Source organism: Canis lupus, chromosome 27 (genome assembly GCF_048164855.1).
Source record: "Canis lupus baileyi chromosome 27, mCanLup2.hap1, whole genome shotgun sequence".
Taxonomy (NCBI): Eukaryota; Metazoa; Chordata; class Mammalia; order Carnivora; family Canidae; genus Canis; species Canis lupus.
The window spans coordinates 10962885-10975182 of NC_132864.1; the positions used below are offsets into that span (position 1 = coordinate 10962885).

The 12298-nt window shown below is 47.1% G+C and overlaps 1 protein-coding gene across 4 annotated transcripts in view; it reads right to left on the reverse strand.

The window, feature by feature from the left end:
* TMEM132B (transmembrane protein 132B) overlaps positions 1 to 12298 on the reverse strand; it is a 371275-nt gene that overhangs the window by 14426 nt on the left and 344551 nt on the right. For all 4 annotated transcript variants that reach the window (XM_072802149.1, XM_072802151.1, XM_072802150.1 and 1 more), the window contains one exon: positions 493 to 698. In XM_072802149.1, coding sequence (XP_072658250.1) covers positions 493 to 698 — 206 coding nt within the window. The remainder of the gene's footprint in view (positions 1 to 492; positions 699 to 12298) is intronic.

The window sequence follows — 12298 nt, forward strand, 5'->3', positions numbered from 1 at the left end:
GTTCATCAACTGGCCCAAGGTCATACAGCTCTATATGGGGAAGCCAGAGTGAAAACTCAATGGCTTCATTCTAGAGCCTACAACCTAACCACTGTTGCACACTCCACAGATGAAGGCTGACATTTATAGCCAGGGACCTGGGAATGAACAACATAGGAAGGAACAACAGGGAAATAGGGAATAAAAAAAAAAAAAACTACACCCCATGCTAAGTGCTTCTTATGCTGTGCAACATTATCCTGAATCCCAGCAACTACTCTAGGCAATGGATATTATTCACATCTCTGGGATGATTTCCTCATATCAAAAGGCTGGTAAATACCCAAGTCCCATCCATCTGAACCCCAACCCGAGACCACTGTGACCACTGTGGATGCTGCTTCCCTGGGGCATGGGCCCCTATGGGCTAGCAGCCTGCCACAGTGATCTAGGTCCCAAAAGCCTGAGATCCCCTAGCTTTCTCGGGGACTCAGCCCTCCCTGGGCTCCTCACCTTCTGTTGGAGGCCACGGGGATCCTCCACCCCTTGATCTGGCTCAGCTCAGTGTCCGAGATCTCAATCTGCAGGGGGAGTCTGGGTGCCCAGACAGTGACCTCTAGCTGGGAAGTGAAATGCTGGTGTGTGAAGTTCACGGTCGTGTCCACTTTGCTCTTCATTTCCTTCCCGTTCACAAAGATGGAATCGCAGTGGTTGGAAACCTTTGGGAGAGTCAGAATCTCAGATGCATCAGCAAGAAAACACAGGACATGACGAGCAATGAAAGTTCATGAACTCTGATTTATTAGACACCAAGGACAACCCGAAGAACATGACTCGAACAAAAGGTAATTTGTAGGCACTAATTAGTGACAAATACTGATAAAGAGACTCCAGGAAAACCATTTTGTATTATGAAATACTGACAAGCAAAACCATAAACATAATTTAATGGAGTTCTATAACCTTTGTTGCCTCTTTTGTGTGTTTTTTCTTTACCTCACCTTTTTTATGTACTCAAACCACCAATAATCAAACCCCAGGTGCAACATATTTCACTCTTGCACCGTATTTGAAGATGCATAAAAGGTAGCCATATGTTGCTAAAAAAACCCACTTTATTTAAGCCATAAAGAGGATCTTCTCTGAAAAACCAAGGAAGCTTTGCACTAGATTAAAGTCTTTGTGGGAAATGCTCACGAAATGTGGATACAATTACTTGGCCCCATTAAACTATAACTTTGCCGACTGGAAGTATGGAAGTAGCATGTGTTTACAGTTTTTTGGCTCAGCACTTGGGGTACCCTTTTAACGCACCTGCGTTAGCTGGCTACACATCACACAATTCCAGGCTTCATATCACTTCCCCTCTCCCAGATAAGCCAGTAAAGTGTTGGTAACATCTCTCTCTCATGGACCATCAGGAAAATGTCATTTATGTACATAGGTGGGGAGGGTGGAAGAGGGGGCGAGGGTCACTTCAGGTGCCACCACGTTTTGCAAGCCACAAATGACAACTTACTCTTGACTTTCCCTTCCTCTTCTGAGTTGGTCCCCACAGCCCAGGCCTCATCTGCAAGCCCCAGACGCTCAGGTCCAGAGCAAGATCAGAAGTGTCAACTTCCAAACTCCAAGAGCAAACTGCTCATTGTTTGAGACAAATTATCACCTCCTCCCCCCAATTCACCCGGAGAGAAAGAGTACTGAGCATGAATGTGCCTCCAGGAGGAGAAGGAACAGATGCGACCAGTTAACTTAGAAGGAAATCAAAGACCAAAGAGGAAAACAAGCGGCCGGACACCGAGCCCTCTCCCCACACATCAGGCTCCTGGCCACGTCCACCTGTCCATGTCCCAATGTCTTCAAGCATCTTTAAGTAGAACTGACCAAGGTCACTAACAGAAACATGGGCTGAAATCCTAGCAACATGGACTGGGTAAGCCTGGGCCTCAGAGCAATGGACAGGGTGCTGGAGGGTGACCGCAGCAGATGCCCATCCTATGGGGAATGAGCCGTCCAAACACGATGAACTGAGTAAATCGGCTGTCTCCTGAGTGTGCCCAGGATTGTGAAGAGAGCAATCAGAACAGGATTTTCTTTTTTTTTTTTTTTTTTAAGATTTTATTGATTTATTCATGAGAGACACAGAGCAAGCGAGCGAGCGCGCACGCGCGCGAGAGAGAAAGAGGCAGAGACACAGGCAGAAGGAGAAGCGGGCTCCATGAAGCAAGCCTGGCATGGGACTCGATCCCGGGTCTCCAGGATCACAACCTGGGCTGAAGGCGGCACTAAACCGCTGAGCCAACTGGGCTGCCCTAGAACATGATTTTCAGTTAGAGCAGAAAGGGAACATAGGACCACATTCTTATTTTAAAATCCTGTAATGCTGACACAGGGCCAGGCCCAGCTGCCCTTCCATCAGGTACTCTGGGAGGGGTGCCCCACTGCATGAAAACCCTGCCTTCCCACTGCAGCACTCACTGGGAGACAGACCCCAAGCCCCCTGAATATCGCTGGACTCCGCGGCAACATGCAGGTCCCCCTCAAGAGAATAAGGCTCCTTACCGATGGCAATACTGTCCTCTCCCTGGCTCAGCTGGTCCACACAGATCCTAGAACTTTCCTGATCCCACCTCCTACAGTATATACCTCCTGCATTTGTGGAAAATTCTGGCTTCACCCTGTCTATGGCTACCCATCCACCTGCCCTCCCACCCTTTAACAGAAACACATCCTGCCAGCAGAAACACACCTGTTTTAGAGACCGTAAGTCCCTTTCTGTGCATAAGAAGTTTTGAATCTCATGCAGATGGGATGGCCTACCTGGAAAAACTTAAATTAAGACTCTAACAAAGTCAGAGGCCTTAGAAATTCATTTGCTTTCTTTCTCCTGAAACACAGCATACCCTTAAAACAAAGAACGTGTCACCATCCTTCACTAATTCAATTACAACAGCTCAAATGAGGTCAATCCTGTTGAATGCTAAGTCCTGAGGTACACAACAATGTTCACAGTATGTATCAGACTTATGGACTGCCTGTGAGTGACCCCTCCAAAATTCATTTGTTGAAATCCTAGTCCCCAATATGGTGTCGGGAGATGAGGCCTTTGAAAGGCAATAGGGTCATAAGTGTGGAGCCCACCCACACACTCTGAGAAGAGACTCTGGGGAGCTTACTTCCTCCCCCTGGTCCATCCCATGAGAACAGGGCCAGAGCCAGCTGTCCATAAACCAGAGGGAGGGCTCTCCCCGGATACCCACGTTCTGATCTCAGACTCTCCCATTTTCAGCACCACCAAGAATAAATGTTTGCTCCTTGTGGACACCCTATTATTTGTGGGCTCCATGTTCTCAAATACATCTCCCTGCTCATATTGCTCATGGTACCATCGTGGCAACGCCTAGAAGGACAGAGAGTGGTGAATTTGAGTCCCCTGCCCCTCACACAAGCTCCCAGCTGATGTCACAGCAGCTGACGCCCAGTCCTCCTGTGTTAGTCCTCATGCAGAGAGGACCAGACAAGGGACAAAGGAGGGGGTGGGTAGCGCGGTGTGAGGAGCTCCTGTGCTGGGGCTTGGCAGATTGGGTTCAAATCCCTGCTCCAGTGCGTGTTGGGCAACCTCGTGCAAGTCGCTTCCCACTTTCCAACCTCATTTTCTTTTTTTGTAAAATAAAGAGAATCTCACAGGATAGGTTGCTTTTAGGATTTCAGAGTATGGTCTGCATGAGATGTGTATGTGTGTGTTTCCTCCTGAAGGCTCAGTATCTGCTAATTCAGTGTCTGCAGTGACTTAACAGATCATGACTTCAGTGAATAATGAGAATGGAGATAGTACACACTTCCCAATTATATGGACTTCAGTCCCAGTAGCCTTCCATCTTCTCGATGCACAGTCCCCACAAAAACTCTGTGTGGTGGACATCACGATCCTCATTTTCCTTGAATCAAATCCAGGATAGAAGAGGGAGTGCTACTTGCCCTGGGCTTTGGGGGTATGTGCACAACGATGTAAGCCCTCAGCCCCCAGGATGGCTGGTCCCTGGCCCAGTGCTCTCTCTTCCTCCTGCTCATGTCAGGCTCCCCAGTGACTTCCTGTGGCACACTGGGTAAAATCCAAACTCCTGATTATGGTTTACAGGCTTGATGACCCGGACCTCCTCCTTCTCCAGCCTTGCCTTGTACACACCTCGCCTCCCAGCACAGGACCCCTCCTAGTAGGTCCTCTTTCTCTCTCTGGAGCTCTCCTGGACTCATTCCCTCTCAAGGCCCTTCCATGATCTTCCCATGTCTGCGTTCTGATGCTTGTCCAGGTCTGTGGAAACATTAACTGGCTGCCTACAGGCCATCCAACCACCCACACCAGCACTTCTGCTCCAACATACACGCACCTTCTTCCTTTCTAACATTACAAAGATTTTGTTCAGAAAACCCACTGCACCCCATCCACCATGGGCCCTGCCAAGCCAGTCATTCTACCCCATTCTCTTTGCCAGCGATTGGCTTAGGGGAGACCGTGTGACACAATTCCAGCCAATGAGGCATGAGAAGCTCATGGGGACACTGGAAAGGTCTCCTTGCCCAGGAGAGATGCCCAGGAAGCTGCCCTCCTTCCCCTACTGGATGCTGTCACCTCGCAGATGACAACTGGGATTGCAGCAGTGATCTCAGACCCTTGAGAGAGCTGGCGCGGACCAGGCCGACACTGTGTGCATGGAAGAACAGAAGAGCAGAAGGAAGCATGTCCTCTGGGATGAAGATGGACCACCAGACCAGCCCACCTGTAACCACCCAACCTCCTACCTTCTTATCCAGGTAATCTACTTTCTCTTGTTGTTAAAGCTGTTTGGTCCATAATTTTTTGTTCCTTACCACCAAAAGCAGCATAAATTTTACAGGACAGCTCAGATGCCTCTACAGAAGGCATTCCTTGTGAGTCATTTCTAATTTAAACTTGGCACTCTCTCACCTGGTCACTCTGCACCTCAATACACTGTTTTCCTCTAATTTATGTGTGTGCTCCTGTGTAGACTACACTCACAATATTTCCATGTTGTCTCTCTCACCTGGTCACTCTGCACCTCAATACACTGTTTTCCTCTAATTTATGTGTGTGCTCCTGTGTAGACTACACTCACAATATTTCCATGTTGTCTACAGCATTATCACTTACAACATTCATATCGTTCATGTCATAGGGCTTACACCATACTGATTACACTAGACCACTCTACCTATACAACACTACACAGTTTGCCTTTCAAGACTCTGAATGCTCTTGCTTGTTTTCTTGTTATTATCTCTGTTCCCCACCTGGAGGTGATCTGTTTGAGAAACATGGACCTTTCCCCTCTTAACCGTTAGGTCTGTACATCCTTCTGCAGTGGCACATCCAGTCTACATGGCACACTGAGGTGTTCAGCAGGTAGTCACTCAGTGAGAATTGATCTCAATGGTTTCCTCTGTGGTGCCAATCATTCCCATGCCCCATAAGAAGCACGTCTGGGTCAGAAGGGGGACGAGGAGCCTTAGACAAAGTTATCATGTTCATGGCATTCACACAAAAGTTCGTTTAATACATCCTGAGAGGAGACAGACCAGTAGGAGAAACCAAGAGCAAAGCTCAGGAAGCTGCTGGTCTAAGAGTTGATAAATTGGATTCCCAGTATGAATGTGGCCTCTTAGCCAGGAACAGAGATCTCTGTGTCATGTCACCCATGTGTATGTGTGTTGGGAGGGGACAGGAAGACACAGCAGCAGGGTAAGATCAGCCAAGCTCCCACCTCTCATCTAAATGATACCATCGGGGCTCTCTTGAGCCCCCAAAGCAGCATCCTAATATGAGAAGAGCCAAGGAGAGGAATGTGGACATTGGAAGCAGATGGTCCCCACCATGTTAGTCTGTGAGTATGTGCAGGATGGCTTGTAAAGTGTCACCTTGGGAAGGCTGCATTCAGAGGTTAACATTTCACTGTCAAATTATACTTTTGCAGCTACATTACTTCAGAGTAATAGAGGAAAATACAGGCTCTCCAAATGAAAATAAGTTTCCTTGGGGATCCTGTAAGATGTATCATTTACTTGATTTTCTGTTTTAAAAGAGAAACTAGATTGAGTTTCTGTATCAGCTCCCCTCTGGGTTTGCCACACCCATGATCCGTCTGGCCTGTCTGCCCCCAGAGAAAGCGGACTGCGCATAAAGCTCCCCTCGCAACCCCTCCCCCACACAAAGAAAGCACTAGAAAGGAAAAAAGCTACACAGTCAAATAGTATGTTTCCCACAATTCACACAGAAAATGCTGAAGTCCCATAGTAAGATTGGTAAGATTGGCGAAAAGAAAGACCTTTGATATTCAACTGTCATCCGGATCAAACAATTTGTATTTATCACCATGTTTAGCAAAATACACTGTGTCTGAGGAGCAGTAGGTACTCAAAAGATATTTATCTTGCCTTGAGTATGTACACTTCCAAGAAACACAAAAAGGGATAATGGCTATCATGTGCTGGTGCTTACTATGCACTTACCACGCATGGCTTTTTGTACTATATTGAGAAGTATACCCATTAAGTCCCCCAAATACTCCATGTTAGTTAGGTCTTTTGTACCCATAGCAGGGACGCGGAGACTGAGGCCCAGCAGGGGCTGCCTCGCCAGGGCAGGGGTTCACATTCAGCCCCTCTGAATCAGGGGACTCCTCAACCCTGAGGGTTAGTATCTCAGTGCAGCCCACGCAAGGAGAAGACACCGTGCTGCCCCCAAACGACTTGACTGGGAAAAGCAGGACCTAAATACACACGCTGGGATTTTGTCTCCACTGCACTGAGGTCTAATTTATGCTATGCGTCCGTCTGAAGGCACACTCGGAGGAGTCTGGCAGTGCACACATCCGTGAATCCACAACCACACCCAGACCTAGGACATTCCTGTCGTCCCAGAAGACTCCTTGTGCCTCTTCTCAGTCCCCCACTCCCATGAGCACTCCATGGATGTGCTCTGGGTCATTGATCATTAGGAACAGACTAGTTCAGACTAGCTTCATCCTTAGTCCTCAAGTCCAGGGAGAGGGAGTGAGACTAACACTTGGTGCCCCAGACAGAGGTCCAGAGACCAGGGTCCTCGATCAAAGGCTTCCCTTATCACATCTAAATGTCACTCCCTGTCCTCCGGGGGCCAGACTCTGCCCCGGGGCACTAAACCTTCCAGCTCTGATGTTCATTCACTGCTCTACCATTTAGAGGAATCAGAGATAAGCTCAGGGACGCAGCATATGTTGGCGTAACAAAGCTTTTCTCTGCTTGACATCCCTCATCTGTAAATAAGAGTAAGTCATCTATTTGTTTAACAGGTATTTCGTTCATGTCTTCAGAGACCCAGGAACTGTCCTGGGTGCTGGAGATGAAGTGATGGGCACACAGTGCTGTAAAGGACCCCGCAGTCTAAGGGAGAGACAGACAGGCTGAGCAGCTCGTGGAGGAGTGCAATCAGGTGGCTAGGTGGGTTTGAAAGGCAGCTGGAGCAGGTACAAGCACAGGCAGTGGAGACGGAGGGGCCCTTTTGGTTAGAACAGGCAGGGAGGCTTCCTCTGGACTGGTAGCATTTGAGCAGAGACCTAAAGGAGGTGAGAAGTGAGTCCTGAGGATATGAACATCTCTGAAAGTGGAGGAGACAGGAAGTGCTAAGTTTGGATTTTACCCCAGTGAGTGAGAACAATGAGAAGCTGAGGCATCTGAAGCAAAGAAGTGTCATGTTCGATGACATTAACAGGAAACCTCTGACAGGATCGCAAGAGGAGAGAAACCACACGGGGGCCATTGAGCCAGTCCAACAGTAACACAAGGGTGGCTCAGGTCAGGGTGGGAGGGACAGAGGTAGTAAGAAGTGGCCTGATTCGGGATGTATTCCACAGGCCCTGGGCAGGATTTACCATTGGAAACGAGGCCGGGTATGAAAGAGACAGAGAAGCCATGGTTTTTGGTCTGAGAAATCAGACGGATGGCACTGCCCTCCCTGAGATTAGGGAAAGCTGCACGAGAGGCACCTGGAGAAGAGGTCTGTCACCGGGTCTGTTTGCAAATTGGCCATATATTGGTGTAGTGGTCAGACAGCAAGTCCAGCTCAGATGGCTACTTTTCCCAGAGTTCTCAGCCTGAACTGAACAAATCATTGGCCCCACCCCAAACTAACCAAATACCCACTACCCACTATGAGTTTGGATACTGAGGTCAGAGAAGAAATTCATTGCCTGACTGCTGGGAGCTTATGGCTTAAAATGAGCTAATAGGATCAATGCTTCCTGAGTGAGCACTAGATGTAAGTTGCCGATAGAATGCCTTAGTGTAATGCTCTGGCACCCTGCCCAGTACCTGTTGTGTAACAGGAAGAAAATAGAGACCTTGTCAGGGAGGCTCTTCAATCCAGTGACCAACACAGGAAATGGGAAAAAAATCATAGACTGAAGTGAAAGTTAATAGTTTGCAAACTGGTGGCAACACAGAGCAAAGCCTTTTTCAGAAGCAAACAGGAGTGGTCAGGGCAAGTTTCCCAGGTCCAAATGTGGAGATTAGTGAGGACTTCTCTTACATACATATGACCTCTCTTGCCCGCCACCTGCATGATGGGTAGACAGGAGGAAGGAAGACAGGAAGAGCAGGGGAACTTCTTCAAGATAAAACCCAACAATATTGTATTTTACAATTTATAAAACTCTATGGCATCTGAGATTCTCAATTGCCACATGTGGCAGATTTCAAGACTACCCAGTACTGCATCCTTATCCTTTGCCATTTGACTTTGCTGCCTCTCCCACTGGACACAAAATATACTTTCTTACTTCCATAATATTGGGTTGGTGCAAATGACTTGTTTGTGCAGCAGAATTTTTAGCAAAATGTCATAAGAAAACTTAAAACATAGTTAAAAAGACTGGGTTTGCCCCCTTGTTGTTCGCCCTCTTGATGAGCTGAACCCCAGTAGATCTAAAGACCCACGAGCAATGCCAAGTGCTTGTGGTAGCCTATGATTGAGATATGGGGGCTGTTTGTTATGTAGGAACAACTAACTGATGCACTTAGTGATGATGCGTTGTGAATCACAACCCAGAGTAGAAATACATCTTACATTATGACCAAAACACAAGCAGTATGAACAGAAAGTATGAAAAGAAGCCAAAGTTTTATAAAAATCTACTTACCTTCACTATGTGTAAGTCACTTTGAATTTTCTATCCTGTTCTGTTCCATTCCATTCTATTTACTCTTCTCAATGCTATTCACCTCTGAGCCATCCCATGACATCACTTTTTTTTACAAAATGCTGGTGGGATCCCATAAAAAGTGGCCTTTAATTTGAAAAATTCTGCACATGAGCATTGTGGGAAAGTTATTCATACCATTTTACAGATGAGGAAACTAAGGCTCAGTTAGGTCACCTCGTTAGTCATGGAGAGGGAGAGTCAGCCTTCTTCCCCCAAGCTGTGTGCCCTGACCCAACACTCTCCTGTTTTATTGGTCAAATAGTGGCTATAGTAACCTCTGATCCTTTCTCTCTGTTCAGTTGGTTCTTTCACTTAAAGTATTTTTAACATAAGGGGCCTAGGTTATTCTCTGCTAGAGACAGAATCACATCAGCCAGTTCCCAGTTTCAATTCAGAGATGTAGAAAGCTGCAAAGAGCATTCCTCCATGGAATTCCTTCCCTATTAAACTGCAGTTAAAACGTCTTAAACCCATCAGAGAACTGAGCTGTGGGGCCCCAGACTACCCTGGAATCTGGAAGAAGATGTACACTTGCAGGGAGAAAGGAAGACTGAACATGTGTTTCCCTGGGGCAGATGCTGCTGGATGCCATATAAGCCAGGAAAAGGAATCCAGGTGAAAATTTTTATTGACTTGCCAAAGACCAAGTATGGGCTGCTGTGAAGGAGTGAAGGGCCCTGGGCCTATGAATGGAGGGGAGTTTGTACCTGTTGGGACCTCTGTGAGTCCCACAAGGCACTTGGAAGCAAAGATAAGAGAATGGCCAGAGACAGCTTCCCTCAGGGGCCTGGCTGGGGAGGTCACAGCACCTGCCACAGACACTGCACAGTGCCCTAAGAACAAGGGTCTTCTGTTCAGGAAGAAGCATGTTAATACTGCCACCTTGGGAAATAGTGGAATCCACTGCATCTAAAGGAAGCAGTTTGAGTTAAATTTAAGCTGCCTCATTAAAAAGTCCTGCATTACTCTGGCAAACAGCCCTGTGCTCAGATTAAAATGTATATAATAAGAATCTCTAGGACCTAACAATGCACCTGTCCCCAAAAGGGTCCTCAGGTGATGCTAGGCTTTTGTAAATCAGATGCATCCACCTCTCTGACATAATCATCTACCTTGTCCCTTCAGTAAGTAAGCATTAACATATGACCTTGGTCATCTTCACTGTCCCTAGAACATCACTGATCTATGCGCCATAATACTGTGTGACAACGAGCAAGGATAACCGGAGTCTTAACTTCCTCATCTGCAATGTCATTTGGCCTCACTTGGCAAAAACATATAGCATTTGCATATAAAAGATATCTTTCTTTTCTCAATGACCCATGCAGATGGCCATTGGGTTCCAAAGTTAATGGAAGGAAAATTGCACCCAACCAATATTATACAAGATCTCTGTTTTAGTTTATAAGGCATAGAATTCACAATTTTTCAATACAAAAGTACGTACGACAACATGTATATATGTGAGTAATACGTATAATTTACATGTAACACACAACTGCAAAAATGGATGGTATCTGCAAGTTATTTCATTATTTCTCTCTGCTTGGGACACTCGAGCGATGCGGAGAACTCTAGCATTATTGGCCTCTCCCTGTTGTTGTTACTGCCTATGACTTCTGTAAAGATATTTTTCAGGCCCTCCAGCATTTCATTGGTCAAAGGGATGCTCTGTGGCCTCAGTACATTCTTCAATGTCTTTCTGAAGGGGAAGAGATCAATGAAGCCATTGCAACCCACTTGCCCAGCCCCAGATCTATGCACTATGCATCTTTGACAATGGTGGCCAAATGCTTACAGCATACACACATTTTCCCCACAGACTGTGCTGAAAGGTACTGACTTACACTCTACCAGGCAGAGTAAAGGAGAGCCAAATTACCAGATGCATCATTCCTACCATATGTATGTATGTAAATGTGAGTGCCTGTTATTTTTGGCCAACAGCATAGAGTTGAATGGCCAAGAGGTAAATAATCATGTGATACAACCCTGAGCCCTTTGGAACCCTCATATGGTCATAAAGACAAATGCAAACATCAGAACCGAAATCAAGTAGCAATGTCTGCATCTACTGCCAGTGGGTACACTTTGCTTAGATATTCTTCAGACTATCATAAAGAATAAATGTACAAATTCAAAACAATTCTCCTAGAGCACTTTAGGAGAAAAAGTCCATGGACTCCAGCTACAGGAACCTTGTATCTACCTTGTTTTAAATCTTCATATGCTAAGATTTACCCTACTCACGCTTACTTCTCCGCCCCTCCTAGACTGTAAGGCAAGTCTTTTTAGAACAAGCATGTTGCCTTATTTGACTTCCTGTAGCCTGGGGCCTGGGGCCCTGCAGACACACAACAACTGTGCAGGGGCTGTGAGAGAGACCAAGTGGGCTGCTCAGGGTTTGCAGCCTGGGGCTGCAGGTCTATGAGCCCCTCCACATCCACCCAGCTAACAAGCCTTCAGCAGCACTGCTGGTCCCACCAGGGTCCCTGCTCTCAGGAGACTCTCCAAGTCCACCTCTCCAGGCCTGACCACAACTGTGCACTCAGCCACATTTCTTTTCATCCATTCTTTCTCATGCAGGCCGGTCTAGCTTCCTGAGCTGGATCATGCCTGGGATGTGCCATTTCCTCATCTCTCCAAAGTGGTCGGTCCAGAGCCAGCCCATACCTGCCTAGTGGTCCAGGCCTCTTGGCAAGTGCACACCTTGGGGCCAGTGTGGGCAGAACTGAGGCCACTGTTCTTCTGTCCTTTCCCATCTAACACATATCTTCATTTCAGAACCCTGAAGTCCTGGTGCTAAAAGAGACCTCAGAGATTATCTGATGACACCCCACATAGGGGTGCATCCCGGGGAGGGTGGGGATAAGTCTGTCTTAAAGTACAGAGTTTTCACACAAGTGTGGGCCTTAGAACTCAAGGCCAGCTCGGGGCCAGTGATGACATATGGCAGGGTCTGGGCAGAACGGCAAGGGCACAAAATGAATCGAAGGCCCACCTGAGCAGAGGAGACAGTGACTGGCCGAACAATCACCCACAGGCTGGTCAGGCCTCCCTGGCTT